The 12,295-nt window shown below is 65.0% G+C and overlaps 1 protein-coding gene across 1 annotated transcript in view; it reads left to right on the forward strand.

Moving 5' to 3' along the window:
- Positions 1 to 12,295, forward strand: part of SORBS3 (sorbin and SH3 domain containing 3) — a 21,983-nt gene continuing 9,688 nt past the window's right edge. The window contains exons 1-14 of the mRNA XM_090053912.1: positions 1 to 656; positions 1,593 to 1,682; positions 2,309 to 2,387; positions 3,063 to 3,140; positions 7,273 to 7,506; positions 7,764 to 7,881; positions 8,212 to 8,468; positions 8,711 to 8,774; positions 9,178 to 9,216; positions 9,452 to 9,509; positions 10,281 to 10,368; positions 10,848 to 10,919; positions 11,396 to 11,455; positions 12,109 to 12,195. Coding sequence (XP_089910038.1) covers positions 1 to 656; positions 1,593 to 1,682; positions 2,309 to 2,387; positions 3,063 to 3,140; positions 7,273 to 7,506; positions 7,764 to 7,881; positions 8,212 to 8,468; positions 8,711 to 8,774; positions 9,178 to 9,216; positions 9,452 to 9,509; positions 10,281 to 10,368; positions 10,848 to 10,919; positions 11,396 to 11,455; positions 12,109 to 12,195 — 1,980 coding nt within the window. The remainder of the gene's footprint in view (positions 657 to 1,592; positions 1,683 to 2,308; positions 2,388 to 3,062; positions 3,141 to 7,272; positions 7,507 to 7,763; positions 7,882 to 8,211; positions 8,469 to 8,710; positions 8,775 to 9,177; positions 9,217 to 9,451; positions 9,510 to 10,280; positions 10,369 to 10,847; positions 10,920 to 11,395; positions 11,456 to 12,108; positions 12,196 to 12,295) is intronic.

A 12,295-nucleotide genomic window follows, 5' to 3' on the forward strand; every position in this document is an offset into this window, starting at 1 on the left:
ATGACTGTCAGTATGTGTGTGCCCACCAGTGTGCATGTGCGAGTCCAACCTGCATGCGCATGCTTGTGTGAGCGAACCCAGCCCGTGTGTGCGCGCGTCAGAGAGCCCCAGCCTCAAGCCTCTGCGGGTGTGAGCCCCGCCGCGCGCGTGTACGCACACCCACCCGTGGGGGCGGCGGGCGCGAAGGCCCCACCCCCGGGCGTGCGCCCGTCCGTGTCAGCGACGCGCGAGAGCGGGCGGGCCGCGCCCCGCGTGTGCGCCCCCGCGGGGCCGGGGGCGGCGGCGCAGGTAGGCTCCGCGCGGGGGGCGAGAGACCCCCGCCGGCCCCGGCCCCGGCCCCGGCCCCGCCGGCGCGGGCACTGGTGCCCTTCTTCCGACCCGGCGTCTCGGCGGCACCGAGCCCGCGGCGCCAAAGCCTCTGGGAGCTGCGCGGCGGGGCGAGGAGGGCGCCTTTCCGCAGCCAGAGAGCAGGGCCGGAGGAAGGGCTCGGGCAGGGCCCTGTGCCCGGGCACCCGGCTGGCTGATGGCTGGAACGGGCCCGGCTATTTCTGGAGGACGAATCTCCCCTCTGCCCCCGCACATGCCTTCGTCCTGCCCTGCAGCAAAGGCAGGCTCTGCAGAGAGGCTGGAGCCTGGGACCGAGCCCGGGAGGACACGTTGGGAGCCGGGAGCTGCCACCCAAGGGAGAGAGGTAGCTGCTGAGGGCATGGGGCTCCAGGGCTGCGGCTGTTAAAGGTGGACAGCAAAGGGTTAATTGCTTGCTTCCTGACCCCCACCATCAGGTTGGGGTGGGGTCGGCTGGGGTGACTGGGGGTTGGTGGGACACTGGCAGAGGGGTGGGCACTGAGTGCTGGGGCGGGTGCAGTTGGGTGCAGTGCAGTGTCTGGCAGGGGTGGGGTGCAGTGCAGTGCGGTATCTGCAGATGTTGCGGGCAGTGCTGAGCTGGGTACAGTGCAGTGCGGAGCCTGAAGGCTTGGGGGTGCGGGACTGCGCTGGGTGGGGTGCAGTGCAGTGTTTGGAGGTGGTAGGGGTGCACTGACGATCTGGGTGGGGTGCCGTGGAGTGCAATGCAGTGTTTGGAGGTGACGGGGTGCAGTGTTGGTCTGGGTGGGCTGCAGGGCAGTGCAGTGTTTGGAGGTGGTAGGGGTGAAGTGCCGTGCTGGTCTGGGTGGAGTGCAGTGCAGCTCAGTGCAATGTTTGGAGGTGGTGGGGGTACAGCGAAGGGCAGTGTTTGGAGGTGGTAGGGGTGCAGTGTTGGGCTGGGTGGGGTGCAGTGCAACGCAGTCCTTGGAGGCATGGGGTGCAGAGCTGGTGCCATGCAGTGGTGGAGGGTGATACTGGCCTGGGTGCGGGGTGGCGGGGTCTCCTGCAGCAGGGCTCAGGGCGGGAGCAGGCGGGTGGTGTGTGCTTCTAGACACGCGCTGTCCCCGTGGCACGGGCAGTGGTTGGGCAGGGCCCCATCCCAACCGTGTGCGAGGAGGCAGCAGCGTGTGCCAAGCGCTGCGAGGTCTCAGCCAATGCTGTGTTGTATTTATTCCCTCTAATCCCTTTCTGCTTGCACACCAGGTGTGGCCAAGCCATTCTGCTTGAAGCCGGTCTCCGCTGTGGCTTCTGCCTCTGCAGCCAAGGCACGGTCCTGCTTGGAGTAGCAAGACCCCCAAGGCTAACCTCTGGAGCTGCAGGTAATCCCCTCTCCCCTCCACAGCCCTGTAGCAGCCCTCGACAGAAATGCACGGGCGAGAGCTGGCCTGCAAGCTCTGCCCCTCCCTGCCGTCATCCCTGGGTCCCCACGTGCCTCCCAGATCTGGGAACAAGACCCAGGAGTCCTGGCTTCCAGCCTCTCTTCCCGCTGCTCTAATCCACTACGCTCTGCTCCCCTCCCAGGGCTGGGGATCGGCCGGGAGGCCTGGCTGCCACTTTGCTGAGCTGACTCCTTATCTCTGGGCACGAAGCCGGGGAGGGGCCCTGCCTGGCCGTGGGAAGGTCAGAGGACTGGGAGACACTCTGGGATGCTCCCCCTCTTCCCTTCCTCCTTCTCCCGGCCCTGGTGCCCTGCCAGGGCAGCCAGCACGGCGGTGACTCATCCCATCAGCCTCCTCGCTGGTGGGCTCTTCCCTCCTCTCCAAAATTGTTCTCCTGCTCGGACAGGACAGGCTGTTCCCGCTTCCCCCCCCTCCGGCTCTGCCTTGCTCGGCAGTGTTTGCACGGCGGGGTGTGGAAATATTTGCACGTCTCAGCACTTGAAACGCTTAACCCCAGCCCCGGAGCTGGGCCACGAGCCTCCTAACAGTGCACCCCTCTCCTCCAGCCGCAGGCGACCTTCTACACGGGCAGCACAGGGGTGCTGGGGGCAGAGGGGGGACGGCGCCTCGCAGGCTGGGGAGCAGGTGAGCACGGCCCAGCTGGTGGGATGTTTTGCTGGCAAGGCAGTGCTCAGTGCCAGGCTGCCAGGGCACAAGCACAAACTGGAAAGGGGCGGGCGAGCACACTCCCCTTTGATGTGGTTCCCATGTGCTTCATTCTCTGCACTGTGCCCTGGCAATGGCTGAGACCTTCCCGAGCCCAAGCTGGGTCCCAGGCATGAAGGAGGCGTCATCCAGCCCCAGATGCTGGACAAATATAGTGCTCCCCAGGGCCCATCTCCCTCTGCTGGGAGCTGGCACATGGGGATGCCCCAGAGCTCCCCCATACCAGCCTCAGGCAGGGGGAAAGGGCTAGCTGGGACTGGGGGCCAGGCTGAAGCAGAGAGACTTGGGCCCAAGGGAGAGGGTGAAGCCACGGGGTGGACGGGGGGACAGGGGCCTGTTCATAGCATTGGCACTGCCAGGGTCTGGATCTGACGGGGCTTGCGAGAGCAGGGAAAATCCTCCTCCGGGCTGGAGCGTGTCCAGGGCAGACGAAATCGTTAGGGAATTAAGCTGCAAAGTCCTAGCAAGTCTCAACGGAGACGAGCAGCGGCCGCCTTTTAGAGGCTTGCGACTGGGCCAGCGGTAGGCGGATTTTCACAGAGGCGAGCAAAAGGCACATCCCTGACACAAAAGCTGCCTCTTGCTCCTTGCCAGAGTTCAAGTCTCTGCTCCAGGTCACCGGGACGTGCCAGAGCGCTTGCAAACCGAGTCAGAGTCCCAGAAACTTTTCAGGTGGGTATCACAGCACGTGTCCTGCCAGCCTTGCTCTTGGAAGTGGCCCCGGTGCTGCGGTGAGGTGACATTTTCCACTGCAGCTCGGGGCCGTATCCGCCTTGGAAAAGTTCAGCCCAACCAGCTGAACTTTGGCAGTCAGAAGGTGCTGGAAACGGGGCCGGTCGTGGGAAGTGTCACCCCGCTGCAGGGGGAGACGGTGCCACGGTTTGGAGCAGCCTGCAGGTCTGCTGCTCAGGCTGTGGGTCAGGACTCCTGGGTGCTCTTCAGAGCTGTGCCACTGACTCATTGTGCGAGCGTGGGAGGCGCTCTCTCCGTGTCCCAATTTCCCCGTTTAAACTGCAGGGATAACAGCACAGGCATGTGGGGAGGGCTCATCTGTTTGTGTTTGCGATCCCGTGATTCCCGGGGCTGGAGCAGGACAAAGAGCTTTTTATACATTGGCACGCCTTTGTGGTTTGTGTGCAGCAATGCCTGGGTCCCTGAGCCCCCAGCACGCACACGCGTGCATGTGCACCCTGCTCCGCTTGCAGAACTGCGGGTTTGGCGGCCAGGAGCATCCCCCCTCCAGTGCCACCCGGGCACCTCAGCGTGTGTCAGAAGTGTCGGCGGCCCGTTCGTTCCCCGGCAGGGTTGTGTCCCTGCCAAGAGCACTGGTCCCTCACTCACCTCGGGGATTTCCCAGCCTCGGCCCCAGTGGACAGGCGTGTGCCGAGGAATGTGCGCCGTGTGTGAACCCAGCAGCTCTGGGGTTAAGGCCATACAGAGCACACATGGGCTGGGCTGAAAATCATGTGCGCCACCCTGTTTCTGTTGGCCTGACATGCCTGGGAACAGTGGATTTCCTCCCCAGATTGCAGGGCTAGCCTCTGTCTGCGGGACGCCTCGCCCTGCTCTGCCAAAAGGACTGGGCTGTTGCGACCCGTGCTCTAGCCTGGCTTTGGGGGGTGCTGGGATGAAGCTGAGGGAGGTGAGCTGGCCTGGGAGGAAGAGCTGGCTGGCACGGCCCTCATCTGGGTGTGCCGGAGGAGGCAGCCGGGGCGAGAGAGGTTCCCTCGCTGCTTGGCAGCTGCAACCGAGCTCTGCCTTCTAGCTGTGGCTAGGGGTCCCCACCTGTACAGGGAAGGGGGACGGGTTAGGATTTGCCCATCTGAGAGCCCCCCACAGGCACCAGCTGTACCCAGCCCCCGCTGTTAACCCCGCGGTGCCCCCTGTGGCCGCACCACTCCCACGAGAGCAGCCGGGCAGCTGCTCAGACTGTAGCCTGTTGTTCGGGGCTGAATACCAGGCCGTGGCATCATTGCAGCGGCAGCGAAAGTCTGGGCACAATGTGCGGCCAGCTGGGGAAAGGGGCCAGGCACTGGCCTCGCCGGGGTCCCACCCCCTCATCACCACGCACGGGGGGCTGTCTCCTGCTCTCGGGGACAGGAGCAGGACTCTCGCTCAGCTGCCTTGCTCCTCAAGGGAGCACCGAAGCCTTCCCTGCCCTCCCACGCAGCGAGCCCAGGCACGGGATGCTCAGGGTCCCAAGCCCCTTTGGGCACCCCTGGGCCTGGGGCTGCTGCACCTCCAGCCCTGATGGGTCATCAGCTGGGAGCCATGGGCACTGTCCCCAGCTTGCACTGCCATGCCCCCCCAGCAGCAGGGCTGGCTGTGTGTGGGGACAGAGGAGAGGCCGTGGGCAGCCCCTGTCCCGGCTAGCCTGGGCCCTGCAGTCATGCCCCCTCCCGCCGTGTCTCAAGGTCCTGTGTAAGCCGCCCCAGCCCGGGTGAAACAGTGATGGCCTTCCTGGCTGGCGGCTCCGGGACGTACAGTCCCTGCGGGCGAGTGTAGCTTGGGCAGCCCTCATACAGCTTCTCCTCTTGCTGGGGTCCGCCTGTGAATAACAGGAAGCGCTCCCCCAGGGCTGGGCTGTGAAGTGGCTCCCTGGGGAGCACTGGGAGGTCCTCGGCTGGAGCCAGTGTAGATAAGAGCATCTGCCGGGAGCAGCCCTGCCCTGGCCGAGGCTGGGACAGCACAAATCCCAGCAGATCTTGGCGTGGGAGCCGGCATTCCTGGGTTCTCCAAGTCTCCTCCCGGCCCTGTGCCTCAGTTTCCCCATCAGTGGTGGCTCTTGCAGCCGGGTGTGGGGGGGGAGGGTCTGAGCCAAGGAGGGGCCCTTGGTGGCCTGAGCACTTCCCGCTGGCACGCAGTGTTTCTTGTGGCTGGCGGAGCAGGGCAGATGCTACTCAGGGGTGAAGCAGAAATGGGACTGGGACTAGCTTCCCGGACCAAGGACAACAAGAAGTCCTTCTTTAGATACACGGGGGAAAAAGAAGGTACTGGGTAACGTGGGGCCCCTGCAAGACACTCTAGGAAATTTGGTCGTCACACCGGACGACAAAGCCAGCATATTTAACGACTACTTTGCCTCCGTCTTCCTAAGCAGGGACTGGAACGGTCCCCCCCACCCCCACCGGGCCCCCCTCGGCCCCCAGGGGAGGCGCACCCAGGCCAAGGGTCAGTGAGGATCTAGTCAGGGAATGTCTGGAGGGACTGGACATATTCAAGTCAGCCAGTCCGGATGATCTCCACCCTAGAGTCCTAAAGGAACTGGCCAAGGCCATTGCGGGACCCCTGGCACGGCTGTACGAGCACTCGTGGTGCTCTGGTGTGGTGCCAGAGGACTGGAAGAGGGCCAACGTGGTTCCCATCTTCAAAAAGGGGAAGAAGGGGGAAACTATAGGCCAGTTAGTCTTACCTCGATCCTAGGCAAGCTGTTTGAGAAAATTATGCTGGCACGCATCCAGGAGGGGCCAGCAGGGGACTGCATGCTTAGGGGCAACCAACACGGGTTCATCAGTGGCAGGTCCTGTCAGACCAACCTGGTGGCCTTCTACGACCAGGTTGCCAAATCATTAGCTGCAGGGGTAGCAGTGGACATTGTCTTCTTGGACTTCTGGAAGGCCTTCGACACTGTCTCTCACCCCGTTCTCATTAAGAAACTGGGGGGCTGTGGCGTAGACACCCACACAGTCAGATGGGTCACTAATTGGCTGGAGGGCCACACCCAGGGAGCGGGGGTGGATGAGTCCTTCTCAACCTGGAAGGACGTGGGCAGTGGGGGTCCCGCAAGGCTCAGTCCTCGGGCCTGCACTGTTCAACATCTTCATCAGCGACTTGGACGAGAGGGTAAAAAGCCCCTGTTCAAATTTGCTGATGACACTAAGATGTGGGGGGATGTGGGCACGCTAGAAGGGAGGAGTGGCTGCAATCGGACCTAGACAGGTTATGGGGTGGGTGGATGAGAACAGGATGGGATTCAACACTGACAAGTGCAAAATAATAAATAAGGCTGAGTTAAGACTGGGGGGGAACAACCGGCACCATACCTACAGGCTGGGGAGCTCCCTTCTTGTCAGGGCAGAGGCAGAAAAGGATCTTGGAGTCATCACTGATGCCAGGATGAACATGGGCCGGCAGTGTGGGGACGCGGTCAGGAAGGCCGACCGCTCCTTGTCATGCATCCACAGATACATCTCGAGCAGGTCCAGGGAGGTGATCCTCCCCCTCTATGCAGCACTGGTCAGGCCGCAGCTGGAGTACTGTGTCCAGTTCTAGGCGCCGCGCTTCAGGGGGGATGTGGGCAACATGGAGAGGGTCCAAAGGAGGCCACTCACATGATCAGGGGACAACAGGGCAGGCCCTACGAGGAGAGGCGATGAGACCTGAACCTGTTCAGTCTCCACAAGAGAAGGCTGAGGGGGATCCAGTGGCCTGATACAAACTAGTCAGGGGGGACCAGCAGGCACTGGGGGAGTCCCTGTGCCCCCGAGCACCACCAGGAGTGACCAGGAATAACGGTCACAAGCTGGCAGAGGGGAGATTCAGACTAGACATCAGGAGGCACGACTTCACGGTCAGGGCGGCTAGGATCTGGAACCAACTTCTAAGAGAAATTGTGCAGGCTCCTACCCTGGGGGGCTTTAAGAGGAGGTTAGATGAACACCTTGCCGGGGTCATTTGACCCCAGTACTCTTTCCTGCCATGGCGGGGGGTCGGACTCGATGATCTGCTCAGGTCCCTTCCAACCCGACCAACTATGAAACTATGAAGCCAGGCACAACCCCCACTCTGCTCTGCCTCCCTGCAGGGCATCCCCTGGGCCATGGGGAGCCCCCTCCTAGCGGACAGTGGGTCCTCGGCCTCCAGCTTTTCCTCGCTGCGGGCCCCTGGGGCACCGAGCTCCCTGTGGGGGCTCAGCCTGGATGACTTCATCCCGCCCCACCTCCAGAAGGAGCCGTCTGCCACCAGCCCCCCAGCTTCCCCCAGGGCCATGTCCACGCCACAGCCTACGTGGACCCCGCTGCGCTGCCGAGTGACAAGGGTGAGCAGGGCCAGTCGGGGGCAGTGTGCCCAGCCCTGGCTGCAGGGGTGGTGGCACTGCGGGCCTGGATGAGCAGGGCAGCAGCCAGAGCTGCTCTGTGCCCAGGGCGACCATCGGGGGCTGCAAAGCAGAGGCTGCGCTATAGGCAGGGGGTGGCTGCGGGATGGCCAGGCCCTCGTACTGCAAGTAGAGGGGCCAACCGGTGCCCGTCCGCACTGCTCAGAGCCGCCCGTGCATGGTCTCCCTCCCCCCTGCAGGTGCCCATGATCCGGGACGGCGGCTCCAACACCCTGAACTTCGACTTCCACGACACGGCCCCACGCACGGTGTGCCATGGCACCCCTGAGCAGCGGGGGACGGCCCCGAGGAGCCCCGGTAACTACGGAGGCACAGCGCTGCACGGCGTTGGCCTGCCACCAGGCACCTTGTCCCGGGGAGGCTTCCCTTCGGATCAAACCCCAGCCCCGTTGCCGGTGCCCGCCGGGGCTTGCCTGGATCTCACATCCCAGTGGGCAGCTGCCTCGGTGCCTCTCTGGGCTGCCGTCTGCATCCAGCTGAGCTCCCCGCGCAGGGCCACAGGCAGGGTGCTCTCAGGATGGTGGTGGTGGGTAGGGCCGTGCCGTGGCTGTCTGCCCAGCAGCCGTGTGGGGCTGGCAGTCCGCTCTGCCGGCACTGCACAGCCCACAACCCCTGTATCTCCTTCAGAGAGTGACTGGTACCAAACCTGGCCTGCCAAGGAGCTGACACCACCAGGCACCTCCACGCTGCCACGGCCCAGCCAGGCTAGCCCTGCACCTCGCCCCGTGGAGAACGGCCTGGCACGGGCGCCTGCTGTGGCCCCCCGGCCGGCAGGCTGGTCGGCCACGTGGACCAAGGACAGCAAGAGGAAGAACAAGCGCTGGGTGAAGTACGCCGGCATTGGGCCGGTGGATGAGACAGGGATGCCCATTGCTTCACGATCTGTGAGTCGATCTCAGCAGCCCCTGGAGACCAGGGCTGAGCTGGGGTGCAGGGAGGGGGCCTCCATGGGGATGCTTTGATCCCACCTGCCCAGTACAATGCTTGGGGAGGGGGTTGTGCTGCAGGGAGCAGGGCAGGGGCTGCTCGTGGCAGCACCCCAGCGATGGCCCTCTGGCCTGCTCCGGCTCTCTGCTCCCCTCCTTGCTCGCAAGGTGATGCCTGGTGTGTTTGCTCCCCTGAGCAGAGCGTGGACAAGCCGCGGGACTGGTACCGGAGCATGTTCCAGCAGATCCATGGCAAGCTCTCGGGTACGATGGTCTTGGAAGGGGCACGACCGGCGGCACCTGCCTCCTCCTGCCCTTGGCATGTGGGGGCCTTTCAGGCTCCTAGCTCCCCGCCACGTGTCTGCTCAGCCTGCTACACAGCTCAGAGGCTGATTCCTCAGGCACGCACAGACGCCCCTCCTCTGCGCCGGTCGCTGGCCACGTCTCGGCTTCCTAAACCCCCCGTGAGCTGGGCCGGGGCAGCCTGATTCCAGCTGGGGAGGGGTCTCTCGGCTCCTGCTGACTGGGCTGGGGGAAGGAGGCCACGTCCCAGGGTAGGAAGGGGCCCAGATGGAGGGGCTGATCCCTTTTGTAGTCTGCATGTGCTGGCGCACTGGGGCCCTGGTTCCTGGGGAAACTGCTCATGCCATTCTCCGTCCCCTTGCAGAGCCACAGCTGGACTGGGAGTCCCCCCGCAGCACCACAGGTGGGCCCTGGGGTCTGCTGGGGGGCAGGTGGGTCTGGGCAGAGCTCGGGGTCTGTACAGGGGACACCCCTGGAGGGGTGTCCTGCCCCCTGGGGGGGCTAGGGCAGGGGCTGGGCTCCATGGGAAGGGTGCCGGGGGGGCCGCACACTCCCTTGTCCATAGGTCTGTGCATCAGGGCATCTGTCCTGAGGCCCTTTCTGCACTGGCACCTGACCCGACTGTCTCTCCCCACCAGACCTGCAGCCTCTGGGGCTTGCGAGGAAGGGCCTGACGCTGCAGAACGGCCTGGACTGGTGAGTGCGGGCGTGGGGGGTCCACGCGGGGGGGAGGGAGCATCGTGCTGTCCCCTCTGGGCTTTCATTCCCTACGTGTCCATCACGGCTTCCCAAAACGGGGGGGTCTGTCCCCGGAGCCCAGGATAGGAGCTTCTCTAGTGGTAAGCAACCTCTTGTCCGGTGCAGGAAGCGAGGTGTGTTTGTGTGCCTCCCCGGCAGGGGGGACAGCAGTAGCCCTCATCTCTGTGCAAGGCACCGATGGCGTCAGGCTGTCCCACGGCGGGAGGCCCGTTCAGCCATGGCGCAGCCCTTGCGTTGCAGGCTGAGACGCCGGTCTCCCACCCGCCGCCTACCGGGACCCTCCCCGGTGGGTCTCTGCAGCTGTCGAGTGCCCCCTCGTGGATAATGCTGCCCTACAGCCGTGGCCCCAAAAGCCGTGGTGCTGAGACCCCTCAGCACTTGCGTCCCCAGTCCCCAGGTCCAGCCGTATCAGCAGAAACCGGGGCTGGCAGGATGTGCCAGGGCACGCATCCGTGTCTGCAGCAGCCCCTTGAGTGCTGCCCTGCTCTGCACCGGATGCTGGGGTGCAGCCAGCTGCAGGCTCAGCAGTGACCTGGGCAGCCCCGGCTCCTGCAGGGAGCAGGTGGGCAGGCTGCAGGAGGGGGAGACGGCTGCCGTGGCGGGTGGTGCCTGCGAGGGAGGGTGCCCTGGACTTCAGCCATGCTGCTGGAGTCTGCTCGGCGGCGGCGCTGGTGGGCAGCCCCTGCTCACCGGCTTGCCCCCCTGCAGGAGGGGCTGCGACGCGGCTGCCATGGAGCCCAGGAGCATTTTTGACTACGAGCCCGGGAAGTCGTCTGTCCTCGACCGCCCTGCGCCGGTGAGGAGCCTCCCCCGGCACTGCCCGGGACCCAGGCTGGCAGCTCTCAGCCTGCCCCTGCCCCGCTGCAGCAGCCGGGTCTGGAAGGGGGACCATGGAGGACGCAGCTTTTCCCTGTTCGAGGATCCCCACAGGCCGGGGGCTCTCAGGAGCAGGGTGGGGGCCCGCTAGGATCCGTGCTGGCCCCGAGCTGTCCCTGCGTGACACTGCCTGACTGCACTGGGAGAGGTGCTCTGTTCAGCGTGACTGCAGGCAGATGTGTGCGCATGCCTCGCATGTGTGTGCAGGGATCAGGCTGTGCATGCACGTGCATGTGCACGTGCACACGAGGCCCTGGGCAGCCCGGAGCTGGCTGCTGGGATGCGCGTGCTGGACGCGGGCATGTAGGTGTGCTCTGGGACCCTGTGTAGCATAAGACTGGGGCAGGTAGGGCCCCGGGGCAGGACCGTGCTCAGGTGGCTCGCTCTGTCCCTCCCCAGGCAGCAGAGCCCCGCGCAGGAAGTGCTGACAGCTGGTACCAGTTTCTGCAGGAGCTGGAGACTGGGAGCCTGGTAAGGATTCTTGGGGGCCTTTGGCCCCAGGGCATCCTGGATTTGGGGGTCTCTTCCCCTTGCTCCAGCCCTTGCCACTGCCGCCTCTGGAGATGCTTCTCCCGCCAGACCGAGGCTGCTGCCTCCTTCCTCAGCGCACGGCCCATCTGCCTCACACAGGGATGCAGTAGAGCATCTCTGCTGCAGCCATGGCGGCCCCAAGGTTGCTCCCAGCATGAGCGCATCTGTGGGCCGGCAGAGAGGAGGTGCCCCGCTCCCCTCACACCCGGCAGGGAGAAGCTGTTGCCCTTTGCACCAGTCCAGGAGAGTGGCACTGCCTGCCCCAGCCCTGTGGGTGTATCTGCCCCTTGCACCAGACCCCGTCCCAGAGTGGACACCTGGCCCCATGGGGCAGCAGAAGGGTCAGTGGGCTCCGTGGAGGGCAGGCGGGGGCCACGGGCGACACGGGGCTCCAATGCTGATCCGTCCCTTTGCAGCCCAGGAAGCGCCTGGCCGAGTCTCCTGTGGAGCAGCGCCCACCATCCCAGCCCATCGAGGTGAGCGCCAGGCCACAGGGCAGGTGTGGTGTAGGCCACTTGCATCCCCCTGCATGTGCTGGCTGCCTCTGAGTCCCAGTGTGGGAGGGTGGGTCAGGCCGGTCGGCCCCCCTCCCTGTGTGGGCCCTGCCGGGCCCTTGCGCGGGGGCTTGCAGCTGTGTTTACCGGCTTCCATGGAGCCGGCCGCTTGTTGTTTCCTGTCTCCAGGCCCCTCCCCAGCCCGGCAGGTCAAGCATCCTGCTGCAGGCTGTAAGCAAAGGGCTGTGCCACGCGGGCGAGAGGTGCCGGGGTTGGCACAGCTCCCCTGCACCCATGGCGGCCTTGCCCTGGGGGATCTCCACGCTGGGGGTGGCAACGTGTCTGGTGCCAGGGGCCCTTGCCCTTTTCTGGACTGGGGACACCGTGTGATGTGCATTACCCTCCCCCTGCAACGGTGTCCCTACGGTTGGGAGCCAGGCATCTCTGCCCTTGACACCATGGTACCCTGGCACCTTCTTACCGGGGCAGCCCTGCACTGTGCGGACCCATCCGTACAAGCGACCGCTTCCCCTGGCAGTGCCGGGTGGTGTCCCACATCAGTGTTGTGTTTTGTGCCGCTGGCGGTGCCAGGAGCTGTGTCCGGCAAGTGATGACCAGCCTCTGCCTGCCCCCAGGTGCAGCTGGAGAGGGAGCTGGAGCAGCTGAGCAGGCAGCTGGACAAGGACATGAGAGCCATGGAGACCCGTCGGCAGCCTGGCAAGGTGGGAGCACCCTGCGCAGCTGGACCGGGCCATACCTCCAGTGCCTGCGCCTCCTGCGTCCCCAGAGCCAGGTCCTTCCCGCCACCCCTCGGCACAGCGG

This window comes from Crocodylus siamensis, chromosome 6, assembly GCF_052110815.1.
Source record: "Crocodylus siamensis isolate JL-2025a chromosome 6, ASM5211081v1, whole genome shotgun sequence".
Lineage (NCBI taxonomy): Eukaryota > Metazoa > Chordata > Crocodylia > Crocodylidae > Crocodylus > Crocodylus siamensis.